General features: G+C 37.1%; 1 protein-coding gene across 1 annotated transcript in view; it reads left to right on the forward strand.

Annotated features, from left to right (window-relative positions):
* Positions 1 to 10157, forward strand: part of MTR (5-methyltetrahydrofolate-homocysteine methyltransferase) — a 66022-nt gene extending 55865 nt beyond the window's left edge. The window contains exons 29-37 of the mRNA XM_009893651.1: positions 479 to 560; positions 1319 to 1417; positions 2637 to 2712; positions 3934 to 4089; positions 4699 to 4895; positions 7420 to 7620; positions 8830 to 9022; positions 9778 to 9890; positions 10023 to 10157. Of these exons, the coding sequence (XP_009891953.1) occupies positions 479 to 560; positions 1319 to 1417; positions 2637 to 2712; positions 3934 to 4089; positions 4699 to 4895; positions 7420 to 7620; positions 8830 to 9022; positions 9778 to 9890; positions 10023 to 10109 (1204 nt within the window). The 3' untranslated portion in view covers positions 10110 to 10157. The remainder of the gene's footprint in view (positions 1 to 478; positions 561 to 1318; positions 1418 to 2636; positions 2713 to 3933; positions 4090 to 4698; positions 4896 to 7419; positions 7621 to 8829; positions 9023 to 9777; positions 9891 to 10022) is intronic.
* Positions 10158 to 12477: the final 2320 nt, after the last annotated feature.

A 12477-nucleotide genomic window follows, 5' to 3' on the forward strand; every position in this document is an offset into this window, starting at 1 on the left:
GTTAATGCTAATCCTAGAAATGGAATAATCATCACTGAAATATGTTAATTCTAATCCATAGACCCAGAAACTAGTATGTGGGAGGGAAAAATATAGGATGAGCAAAAAAGGTAAAGAAAAAAATGTTAGTTTTTGGTAGGCTTAGTTTGGAATATTCTCACTGAAATTTTCTGAGACTCAAACTAATGAGTTGCTGATTTTCAGTCAGCTGGTGAGACAGTGAGGGAATGTGGGTTGGCACATTATTTATGAAGCATTCTGATACTCTTTGAAGAAAAGTGTTTCTGTAACTATTATTGAACTCTGTTTAATCATCCATGCATAGCAGATGGATGAATTGCTTTCTTCTTTTGAAGTTCTGGTCTATGCATTAAGTCAGGATTTATTTTGCTGGGGGTTTTGTCTGTTTTGTTTTGGGTTTTTTTTCCCCGTTTTTTTTCAGTTGTGAAACTTTCACTCTTTTTCTTTTTCATTTAAGAACACACACAGCTGTTAAAATTGCCCCACGATATAGTGCACCTGTAATTCATGTCCTGGATGCATCCAAGAGTGTTGTGGTTGTAAGTTCTAAATTATAGTTTCTCATCCATGCAAAGTATATGCCCTGTTTTTCTGTTGTGCTGCTCTTTCTTTCCTTTAAAGCTTAACATTATGGCAGAAAATTGAAGAGTCACAACAGAGACCAGTTTCTAAACTACTGTTGCTTCAGTTAATTTTTGCCGCCACATGGTTATCTCATCTGACTTGTGCCAATTATTGTCACTGGATACCCTTATTTAAATGTGCATTTCTCTAGTGAGGGTGACATGATTCATTCTGAGTCCTTGACCGTAGTTTTGACATATTTTATGGTGAAGAGCAATGGGATTAGATGTAATCTGCTATTCTCTCTATTCTGGATGTATTTCTGAAGTTAGTGATACGGCTAGTTAGTACTACAAAACATCTGGCTCGAGTTTTCTGGGATGGATGCTCTCTCTATCAAACAAATGGGTAGTCTTAGCTGGCAGATACCTGCTGAAAGATGTAGGCCAAGCTGTGTGGTGTTTCTGTGACTATTCAGTCTCTAAAGTCTAGGTATATTCTTCTGTCAGGTCTTTCTAGAGCCAGACTTGGCTCTGCTAATATTACCTGTTTAGTAGGGTAATACTCTCAGTAATAATAGCTTGCAAATTGGTAATAAAGCTTAGTTTAGTGTTGTCAAGAGTAACCGGAAACAAGAGTTTGAAAGACAGATAGTTTAGGCTGAAGTTCATACTTTGTCTGTACTATAGTGTGTTACAGTATGTACTTAGTGCATTCTCTGTACATTTTTCAGTGCTCCCAGCTCTTAGATGAAAGTGTAAAGGATGATTTCTTTGAAGAAATATTAGAGGAATATGAAGAAATTAGACACGAACACTATGAGTCTCTCAAGGTACAAATATAATTGCTTTAGCTTCTTTTCTTGTTTGAAGTGATTAGTACTTGCCTCATCACTAACTGTTTCAGCTCCTTGTGAGGACCTTCAGGTATATTTGTGCTGATGCAGTAGAATTGATGGAAAACTAGAATTGCTTATGAAATCAATTTTTCTCACCTATAAGGGAATATGCCACATGCGTCTAATGCATGCTTGGCAAATTCTTGATTGTCCTCAATGGAGAATCAGTGGTATCTGGGACATCTCTATGAAGCTGGAAGTCATGTCCACTTAACCAACTTACAGGAGACCAATGCTCTCCTGGAGCAGTAATTGGCAACAGGGAGCTGCACTGGGGTAACTAAAATGGCACTAGTTGCTTTTGCCACGCTCTGTTGAGTATTTTATGGCACCATGCTTTCCTGACATGTTCGTATTGTTTAGGGATCTGAGCAGTCTCAAAGTAGAGAGCTGAGGCTGCCATTTGAGGAAAGTGAAGAGAAGGAAGCAATAGAATGTGCATGTGGACTGTGCAAATTAACAATAGGAAACAACATATGACTCCTCGGAGGCCATCTTTATTTATAAACACAAAAGCAAACTGAAAGTCGTCTGGCTCTTACTTGATCTCTTCATGGCTCTTACCTGATCTCTTCATAAAGAAAGATAAAGCTTGAGGCCTCCGGCTGAGGACACTTGGCTTGACCACGTTTAAGACTGTCTTTGCCCAGTAAACCAGTCCACTAAGCTGAGGTCGGCAAGTGCAATACTCTCCTTTAAGCAGAGGTTAGCAGTGAATTCGTGGGCCTTGCTGAAGTTATTACAAATTTCCCGTGCCTTTCAGAAGAGCCAGTAATTTGCCCAGAAGCCTGCTGCAGTCACTGGTCGTGGTGTCAGTGCAATCCTAAGCTTTTCACAGGCAGTAGGAGAATATCTTGCTGAATCTGTATTATCATGTAATTTGAAGTAATAAAGGAATGTCTGGTGTAGTTCAGAGGAACTAGAAATCTTGTAGGCTGGTTTCATTAGAAGTATACAGGAAAAAATTATGGTATGGTTGTGAAGTAATCTTGCTTTACACTTGTGAACTGGGAGTTGTTGGAACTGAAATTGCCTGTTGACAGGTTTGTCTCAAAGACCATTTTGAGTAAAACTCTACCATCAAGTCCACAGTTACAGTTTATCTATCTGAAAGATGACTGGCTTTGTGAAATTAACCTTGATGTCCATACAGGAAAGGAGATACTTGTCTCTACAGCAAGCTAGAAGAAAAGGTTTCCATAATGACTGGTTATCAGGCCATAAACCAGGTCAGTTTAAATGTTGTTTGTTGCTGTGGCTTTATTTTATTTTATTTTATGTACTTGTTTTAGATATATTTTTAATTAGATTATGCTTCATTAAACTTCACGATATAGTAGTGTAACAGGTTGAGTAAACTGGTGTCTGTCTGAGCAGAGATTTTTTTTGTTTTGCATAAATTTGAGTGCCCTGTTTCTGCTGTATATTTTTCACAGTATATTTTAAAATTAATCAACAGTTAATAAAAAAAAAATGGTTAAAAAATCCTAAAACAATATGTTACCCCTAACACCACATAATCAAAGATAAGTCTAATGCCTGCTTTCCAAAATAATGTCAGACTGGATCATTATATTGCAAAGCTTACTATACCATATTTAGGGAACACACGTTCTGACATGGCATTTATATCAACTTCTTCCTTACCCTCTTTCCTACGCTTCCCTCGTCAGTTTCTATACTGGTTTTTTTTTTAATTTTTTTTTTTAAATTAGAGACTAGAAGTATAAACAGCGTTCCACAAGGAGATGCATCCTGCAGTGACATTAGCACTTCACTGCTTTCTGTCATTTCATTTACAAGACTCAACAAGATGCTAATTTTCAATAGCTCATCTTAATAAAGGCTGTATTATAAAGTATTGAACAGCACAGACAAAACAAATGCAAACCTTGGGGCTGCATCGTAACATGGATCCATCTCGCTTTTTTATTTGTGCACATGCATCTGAACAAGTGTGTGATGGCTGCAAAAGTTCTTATAGATTACATATTCATTCACAGAACTATTCTACAGTACCATAGCACATAATATGTCTGTGTATAGAAAGTGTGATTTGTAAATATGAAAGGTATATGCCCATAAAATACATTAGGTATTGGTAAGTTGTGTAGGTTTTTTTGGTCTTCTGTTTTGGCCAATATTTTGACCAATGAAATAAGTTCAGAAGCCCAACGGCTAATAAGTGTTGATTTAGATGAAAAAACAAAAGACTTTAAATTTGCTGTTTTCAACTTTATATGCCTTTCATGCTTTTTTTTTTTTATCACATTGTAACTGTAAGAGTATGGTATGACTTGGGAACGATATGACAGTGAGAATTCTAAGGCAGTTAGTTTGAAAGAGGTCATTTGCAGTGGTAGAGGCTGGTGAGCATCAATTACGCTGCACATATAAGAGCAATATTAAATGATTTTCATCGTGTCAGATTGGACTTCTGATTCTTACAGTTAAACCAAAATTCATGGGCACAAAAGTCTTTGAAGATTATGACCTGAAGAGGCTGGTAGAATACATTGACTGGAAGCCTTTCTTTGATGTTTGGCAACTTAGGGGAAGGTATCCCAACCGGGGTTTCCCTAAAGTTTTTAACGATAAAACTGTAGGTGAGTATTGAAATTGCATTTTCTTCACGTAAATAATCCTAACAGACCTGCTGTGATGCAGTAAGATTCTGAAGTGTCACTGAAATAATTTGTTTAAAGCAGCACTTAGTGAACTAAGTATGAGGCTGAAAAATAAATGTAGAAAAATGCTCAATCATCTTATTTAGAATTCACCTGCCACAACTCAGGGAGCTATTTTAATGAATCAGCAGCAGAGCACTTGATATGTCTGTGTCCCTGTTGTGGATGAAGATGGTGAAACTATTAAGTAGGCCTTGAAAGATGTGATGAAACTGCAAGGGTTCTGGATCTGCTGCACTGTGGTAATGTAGGTGCACACACATGTTCTCTGTTGCTCATTTTATTCTGCATCCTCTACCTCTACTAGAATGGTGCTGGCTGAAATGTTGGGGTTTTTTTCCAAGATATTTGTTGTTACAGCTGTGTAGACATAACCACACTGCTCTATCTCTGTTTGCTGGAGCTGACATATTGTTGCAGTCATCAGAGAATTATGTGGAAAATGAACCAATCTTCAGCAATTCTTAAACCTGTTCAGCCAGTTGTGAAAACGTGCCTTTTCTAAAGGATTCTTTTTTTTTTTGATAGGTGAAGAAGCAAAAAGAGTTTATAATGATGCTCAAAATCTACTGAAGATGTTGATTAATCAAAAGAAATTACAAGCTAGAGGTGTGGTTGGATTCTGGCCAGCTCAAAGTGTTCAAGATGATATCCATATATATTCTGTAGAAGAGGCAGTGGGAACTTCAGAACCAATAGCAAAATTTTATGGCTTGAGGCAACAGGTAAAATGACAGAACATTTGTTAAATAAAGTGGGGTTTTTTTCTGAATCGGAAGAATGTAACAGAAGTGCCCGATTAAAATCGGTGAAAAAAAATGGTGATTGTAATCTATCTGTAGCTGTTGTCTTGCCATTTTGTTCAGTAATAACAAGATCTTGTTAGTGATGTCCCAGGTATTTGTATTGTATTTTGCATTGTAGTATTTGTACAAAATGCTTTATAGATTTGACATCTTCAGATCAGATATGATGTGCATTTTTTGTCTTCATTTTAATTATTAAGATGTCTTAAAGACTGGGCTGTATAAATTCATCACATGGATCCTGTGTGCTAAATTAGAACCTAATGAACCTTAACTCTACAAAATCCCTGGATTCTGCCTTAGATTAAAAATTCTGTTAAAAATGTGTTAAAGGTTAAAACACTTATAATTAAAATAGCTGGAAAATAAAGTTCGATGGAGATAAGTGGTTTTCATAGTCTTAATTTTAATGTAAAATTCCCCATATGAAGAGGCAGTTTAGAATTAGTTGGCTGCTAATTCTGATTGATAGAATTATTATTTTAAGTGTTAATGCTTGAATCATACTTACCTAGATTTGCATTTATTTTGATAGATTGAACATTTTCAAGATACTCTGCCTCTCCTTCTTCCTCACCTTCTGACTCGGCTTCTTCATAGTTCACGTGTTCATAGTCATCAAACATCAAACATGGCAGAAACAAATTTAACAAATACCTACATTTCTGGAGTATGGTATTCTATGAGGACAGTCCTGTGCCAATATTGCAGAACTGTACTAAGAAATACATGACTTTAAGTTTATCTGTTCCAGTTCCCTGGAACAGATTATCTGTTGCATGGAGATGTATCTAGTGTATCTTGACAATCCATGGCAGCTGTTTATATAAACTGCTCTCACAAGCATTCAGGCAGGGCTGTTCCAGGGCCTTACTACCCAGTTAAACATTTTGATATCCCATGTAAATCAAGTTTACTACAGTTTCTTTTCCTGGCGTTTTCCCAGGCTTCTCCCAAGGAGAAGATCTGATTTGATGTTCTTCTTGCAATGGGTTTTACTATTGGAATACTGTTATTTTCCTTAGTCTTTTTATCTTTATATATATCCCAATTTATTCAGGCTTTTCTCAAAGGTTAAGACCATGAAACTGTGCTATTGTGGGTAGTGTTCTTCTGGACTCTGTGTATTTTAGCTGCATCTCTTTCGATCAGATGTACATAGTAATTCAGCAGAGGCTTCACCAGAACAAAGTAGAAGCGAATAATTGTCTCCTGTTTCTTCTATGAAATGTTCCTTTCAGTACACAGAGTTCCCTCCATGGCATTGGCACTATTAAGGATGTGATGTAAATCTTGAGGCTGGAGGTGCATTTAGAATTTTCCTTAGCTGTAATGATTAAAAAGGAACCTTAATATTAACATAGATTTCACCTGTGTGGAAAAAGGATATTTCTTCAGTTGTATGGTACTTTCTGTAACTTAGTATGTTATAGAAACGAGGGAAACAGTTGACCATTTTCCTCTGTTTTTTGGGGGGGGGTGGGGTGTGTGGTTTTTTGTTTGTTTTCTAAACTGCAGTTGGGAGCAGTTGGGTGGAAAGCATTGTTAAAATATTGTCATAGAACAAGGAAACTTGGAGAGGAATCTTCAGCCAAATGATAGCCAAGATATAACTTTTATGCTCCGTTAAGTGGGGTAAATTTACAAGAGCTGTGCCACTTTTAAAATAACAGTCACATTCCCCAATGAATATGCTGAAATGATCTGCAACTGTAAAACTTCCAGTTAGGTGCTACGGTCAGCATTCAGTCACCTCTTTCTGTTCCTTTTTTTTCCATTTCGGAAAAGGATTCAGTGAGTGGGATATTTCCTATTTGCGTTGGGATTAAATTTTTCAGTAGTGATAGATGCATTCTGGTTGCATTTGCATGCGGCTAGTGTAAACCTACATCCTGGGCTTCTCTTTTGTCTGTGTTACTGAGCACATGGTTTGCAGCATAAGAAAACTAGGAGTGCTTACAAACTCTCACAGCCATTCTAAAATGGAAGTTGCGGAAGAATTCTGCAGTTCACATAACTGGGATGCGAACCATCAACCATCAGTTTTGCTAAAAAAAGTGGAATCTGAGTGCTAGAGATGGAAAATTCCTCTTCTTACCCAGTGGTTGGCACAAGAATGTTCCTTCTTTTGTAATAATTTGTCTGCAGAATAAGTTGTTAAATCTTACTAGCTGTAAATAGAAGCAAAACATCTCTCTATATGCATCCAGCACAGCATCTCTCTCATTTGACATTTTGCTCTTCAGTGATACAAACATCCTCAGAGTAAGAGAGGTGTTTTTCTTCTAATTCAAGTACAAGAAAGCTGTCATGGCTCAAAGACTAGTTAGGCGTTTGTCAGAAATGCCTTAAGTCTTAATAGTGGTCTTTAGATTAGTAGTGCACTAGTATTTAATATATTTTTAAAATGTTCTGATTTATTGCATCGGTTCTGTTACTTTAGGCTGAAAAGGACTCTGCCTGCACAGATCCATATTACTGCCTCTCTGACTTCATAGCCCCACTGGATTCTGGCATTTGTGACTACTTAGGCCTGTTTGCTGTGGCCTGCTTTGGTGTAGAGGAGTTATGCAATGAATTTAGGAAACAGGATGATGAATACAACATCATAATGGTAAAGGCTCTTGGCGATCGGTTGGCAGAGGTATGAGGTTTTATTATGTGTTTCCGTGCAAATTTTCTGACTGCACTAGATTTGCTTGACAGGTTGCTGTTTCAAGTTTTAGCGTAAACTTAAACTGTTGCCTGCAATGTATGCTCTGCATTCAGTCTGAAAGTGAACTGTTTCTATTAAAATTGTCTTGAGAGGAGAGTCCTCGTCTGAGCCAGAGGGGACTTTGCTGTCTGTATCTTCCAGCTGCAAAAGCATCTCTGAATTCTTTATGAGGGTTTTGATGACTGATAGAACTTGGTAGATTTTGAACCAAGACTGAATTATATATAAGAATTATATTTAAGTCTTGTTTTATCTGCATGAGAATGTGTTGGACCCAGGTGCGATCCACCAATTATATTCTTGAATTGCTGACATGCTTTAATGGTGACCATGCAGATGTATCCAGGGTACAAGTCTTCTGAGTTAACATCTCTTAGGTTACACAGACATGCTCTTTAAGCTCTAACTGAAGTGGTTTAGAAAATGCTGTCCCTTCCCTTCTACCCGTCTATCCCCATCTGCCTGGCCCCATGCTTACACCTGAGTAACCATGTTAAAACTTACAGGAACTTCAGCGCAATGTAAATAGGGTTTGCTGTAGTTTTTTGTAGGTGTTTTTTTTTTTTGTAGTTGTTGTTTGTATTTCAAGCTATAACAGAGTCTCAGAAATTATTATTTGACGCCATCTAAAGATGTTTACTGAAGTGGAAATTTCTCCTGAAGGCAACCATTGCTGGCAAAATAGTGTAAGCTGTAAGAGCAGCTAAGAAAAGCTGTTGCTCATTTTCAGCTAGGTCCTCCGCTAAAAAGAGCGGTGGCCTTCCATAGCTAGGCCTGGACGAGATACCCAGATAGTCAAGACCTAATGATGTATTGCTGCCATAGGCTAATGAACTTCATCTTTTCCGGTTACTTGTCCACATTTTTACCTCTTTGAGTATGTAGGATTTTAAAGCAGGACAACCAACAAAACACTGTCTACCAATAAGAGAAAATACTTGAATTAGGAAAGTAAGTCCTGTATGTGAATTTTAATGCTCTCAAATTTCTCATCTGTGATAATAGCCCCCTGAAAAATTAAAATGGCAATGGGGAGGAAGTCTCTATCATTGTTTGTCTTCATCAAATAGCTAATGCATCAGTCTGCACAAATTAAAAAAAAAAAAATCAAAAAAAATCTTTGCATTCTATTCCAAGGCATTTGCTGAGGAGCTCCATGAAAGGGTTCGAAGGGAATTCTGGGCTTATTGTAGTACTGAGCAGCTAGAGCTCTCTGACTTGCGCAGAATTAAATATGAGGGAATTCGCCCTGCCCCTGGATATCCAAGCCAGCCTGACCATACGGAAAAACTCACCATGTGGAAACTTGCAAACATTGAGGAAACAACAGGTACCTCTGTCTGCTTTACTGAGATTTTTAAACTGTTTTTATGTTGTAAGATTGAAACGGCAACAAAACAGCACATTGGGTGATGCAGAACTACATTAAAAAACCCAAACTGAAGCAGTTCTGGGAATTGCTGTCTTCTCCTTTTTATTGCCATTTTTATTTTGCCTCATTCTAGAAAGAATTTGCAAAATACTGCCAGTGCTTTTGATGAAGGAGTTGTGCCCATAATTAGCAGATTGCATGCAAACAGGTTCTACTGCACAGAGAAATATTCTAGCATCCTTATGGTTGCAAGACGGCATTTCAGATATAAACAGGAAAAAAGCTAATTCAGCAGTGTATTTGCTGGTCCACAGACACCTTAAGATGTTAGCTCTTAAGAAAGGAATGATTTCCATTTGTTTTCCTCTGATATTTTACGTATCAGTCATTTCACTGCTACTTCCACAATTCCAAAAATACCTCACTGTATTTCAGAACCTCTAGTTACCCATTTCATTTGCCAAAATGTCTTAAGTTTTTTTCCTTCAAACTGCACAGTTACTCTACAGTAATACTGTAATGAAAGTCTGCAGTATATGTAAAGCTATGTGTATTTTTTTTAATAGATAAGATGTGGAGAATAGTTTTGGTTTTAGTTTATCTGAAAGCTGCTTGGGTTTTGGGTTTGCCTGAAGCTGCCCAACAAAAAAAGGCTCTGAATCTATGCTTATTATCAATTCAGAAAATAAGAAAATTTTCATTCTCTTTTACAGGAATTGGTTTAACTGAATCACTGGCGATGATACCTGCTTCTGCAGTTTCTGGCCTCTACTTTTCCAGTCCCAAATCCAAATATTTTGCTGTCGGCAAGATATGTAAAGATCAGGTAACTTGGACTGTCCATTGTGGTAACCTTACAGCATTCAAAACCACCTTATGAGCAAAGTTCCACAAAATTTTGTGAACAGTAAAACCTGGAGTTTCAAAATCTTCATCATGTTTTGTGGTCCTTTTGCAGGTTGAAGATTACGCACGGAGAAAAAATTTGGCTGTGGCAGAGGTGGAGAAATGGCTGGGACCCATTTTGGGATATGATACTGAATAATTGTGACGCTTGTGAGCGAACATTTTCTTTTGATGGTTTGTTCACCAGAAGGAACAAGAAAATCCAACAAGAAAATCCTTCCCACTGAAAACAGCTTTCTTCCAACCATCCCGTTAACTTGTCTGATTGTTTTCAATCTTTGATCAAGGAACTTGTATTTCAAATGTGCCCTGTGCTCTTTGCTTGGGACCATGAATGCAGTGCAGATCCCTTAGTCATACCCATATGCTTTTATTTATTTTTATTTCTTGCACAAATACAGTAGCTGAGCAGCTAGATGGAGGGTGACATGGGAAAGCTGCAAAGTCCTCCTGTCCTCAGGAAGGCTGTGAAATCAGGGGCAAAAATTTCTGTCCCATTGGTTGTGGATATATGTAGAACAGAATTTGACCTCTGTTACTTTAAATGTGTTTTGGCAAGTCCAGGTACAGAAATACAATGTGATTTTTTGCGTAAAGTCAGCAAAGGTTTTACACTGAGTGATCAAGAACAACTGAAGTACAAGAGATCTCCTTTCCTAAAATCTGTCTGCTCCGTATTTAGGTCTTGTGATTGGGAACGTACGTTCTCTCTCAGTAATATCAGGTTTTAAATTACTTTCTGATTATGATTGTAATTAGGACTATCAAAATAATACAATGTGCTGGAGCAATATTAGAAATGCTGTATTATGACAGAAGGTGAAATGGGATGACTGAGCCCATGGGGTTGTCCATCTCATGCTTCCTCTTCCTTTCAGCAAGCCACAATCTGTGTCTACTCTGTATAAAGGGCAATGGTACTCCCTACTTTACAGTTATGTTGTGAGGCTTAATTCATATTTGAACAATCTTTTGTATGTGAAAAGTATGGGAGAAGCATAATTGTTACTATAGACAGACAGAAAGCTTGGAGCTGACTTCAGTGTTTTACAAACTCTTTTAAGCTTCCGGGTACCTGGATTTTAAAAGCAAACAGTATCAATACCATCATAAGTAACAGTTAATACCGTAGGCTTGTTAGTCAGATTTAACTCTGAGTGGGCTAATTGTTCATAGCTTTTAATAATCTCTGAAAAGTGCCTCAGGTGTTATTTAAATGCTAATTTAGTAAAATATTATGACAGAAACCTCTCATTTTTCTGGTCTCTAATTGTAAAGAAAAGACCAGTATTATAAAGAGAATGTTCTTTTAAATAGTTTATCTGTAATCTATTAATAGCTATATAATTTTTGTAGTGTCTTCATCTGCCTTTATGCTAAAAGAATAATCTTGTATCAACAGTTTAATAAAGGTTAAGCTGTCAATGGCGTTATCCTGTTAGAATCCTTTAAATGGCAACAATACAATGTGTGTAAGTCTGAAGAGGTAATGTCAAAATTAATATGCACATTGTATTATGAATCTTTAAAGTATAAAGGCTGCTACGGGGTTTTTTAAGTGGTTGAGTAAGATTGTTAACTGAATGTTTTACCATGTCTCATCCTTTAATGACTTAGAAAAATAATTTCTAAATGGATTTCTTCCCCCCCCATCACCCCATATGAAGGGACTTGAGACATGTCCTTGTGAATCAGCTGACTCTTGTTGCTGGAATGGTTCCTCAGTTGAATGCTTTTTTAGATTGCCAAAAGAACAGCAAAAAATTCTTAATATAAATGAAAATTTGTTCTGAAATATGTAGCCTGTAAAAATTGAAATCCTCTTTGCTTTCTTTTTGATGCTTGCACTTTTGCAAATCAATTTAATGCTTGGAATGTCTCCTTTTCACCACTCTTCCATGTTCTTATATTTGGAAGCAGAATGCCATATTAATCTGAAATTTTGATTGTGTGAATGAGGTCAAAGTTTGACCTGTACATCTAGGTTTATTTATTCTATTTTCCTGTACAGCTTGTTTGATTTATTTTATTTTCCTGAAGTCAGTAGCACACCGTTCAGTGAGTACAGCTTTAGCAGAATCAGACTGACTGAGCAGTGGGTGCACTGCAGTATAAGAGTGGTGCTGTTACCTGTGTACAAGCAAAGGGTTTCAAATGGTGTGCAATTACTTTATCCCTTCACACAGGGCGTCAGCGTCATACACTGATAAAGATCTTCATCTTTGCCTGCAAAACTTGTCATTGTGAGAACCTGTTTGGAAGAATTACTCATTGTTATTATGCAAATGTTTTTACCAAGGACAATTTCTTTAAAAGTTTGTTACTTTAAATTGTCAGTTGACACTTTGAATAAGACTTTGAATAAGCTTCATTCTTCTCTCCAGAACAAAGGAAGAGAGTCGCATAGTTCTACCAGGTAAGACTGTTATATTTCCGTGAAACTGCATTGAAAAGCCGTGGTAAGAATATACCTCTCTGAAGCAATGAGATGGAGTGGATGCTGCCCA

The sequence above is a fragment of the Charadrius vociferus genome, unplaced genomic scaffold (assembly GCF_000708025.1).
Source record: "Charadrius vociferus isolate BGI_N301 unplaced genomic scaffold, ASM70802v2 scaffold309, whole genome shotgun sequence".
NCBI lineage: Eukaryota > Metazoa > Chordata > Aves > Charadriiformes > Charadriidae > Charadrius > Charadrius vociferus.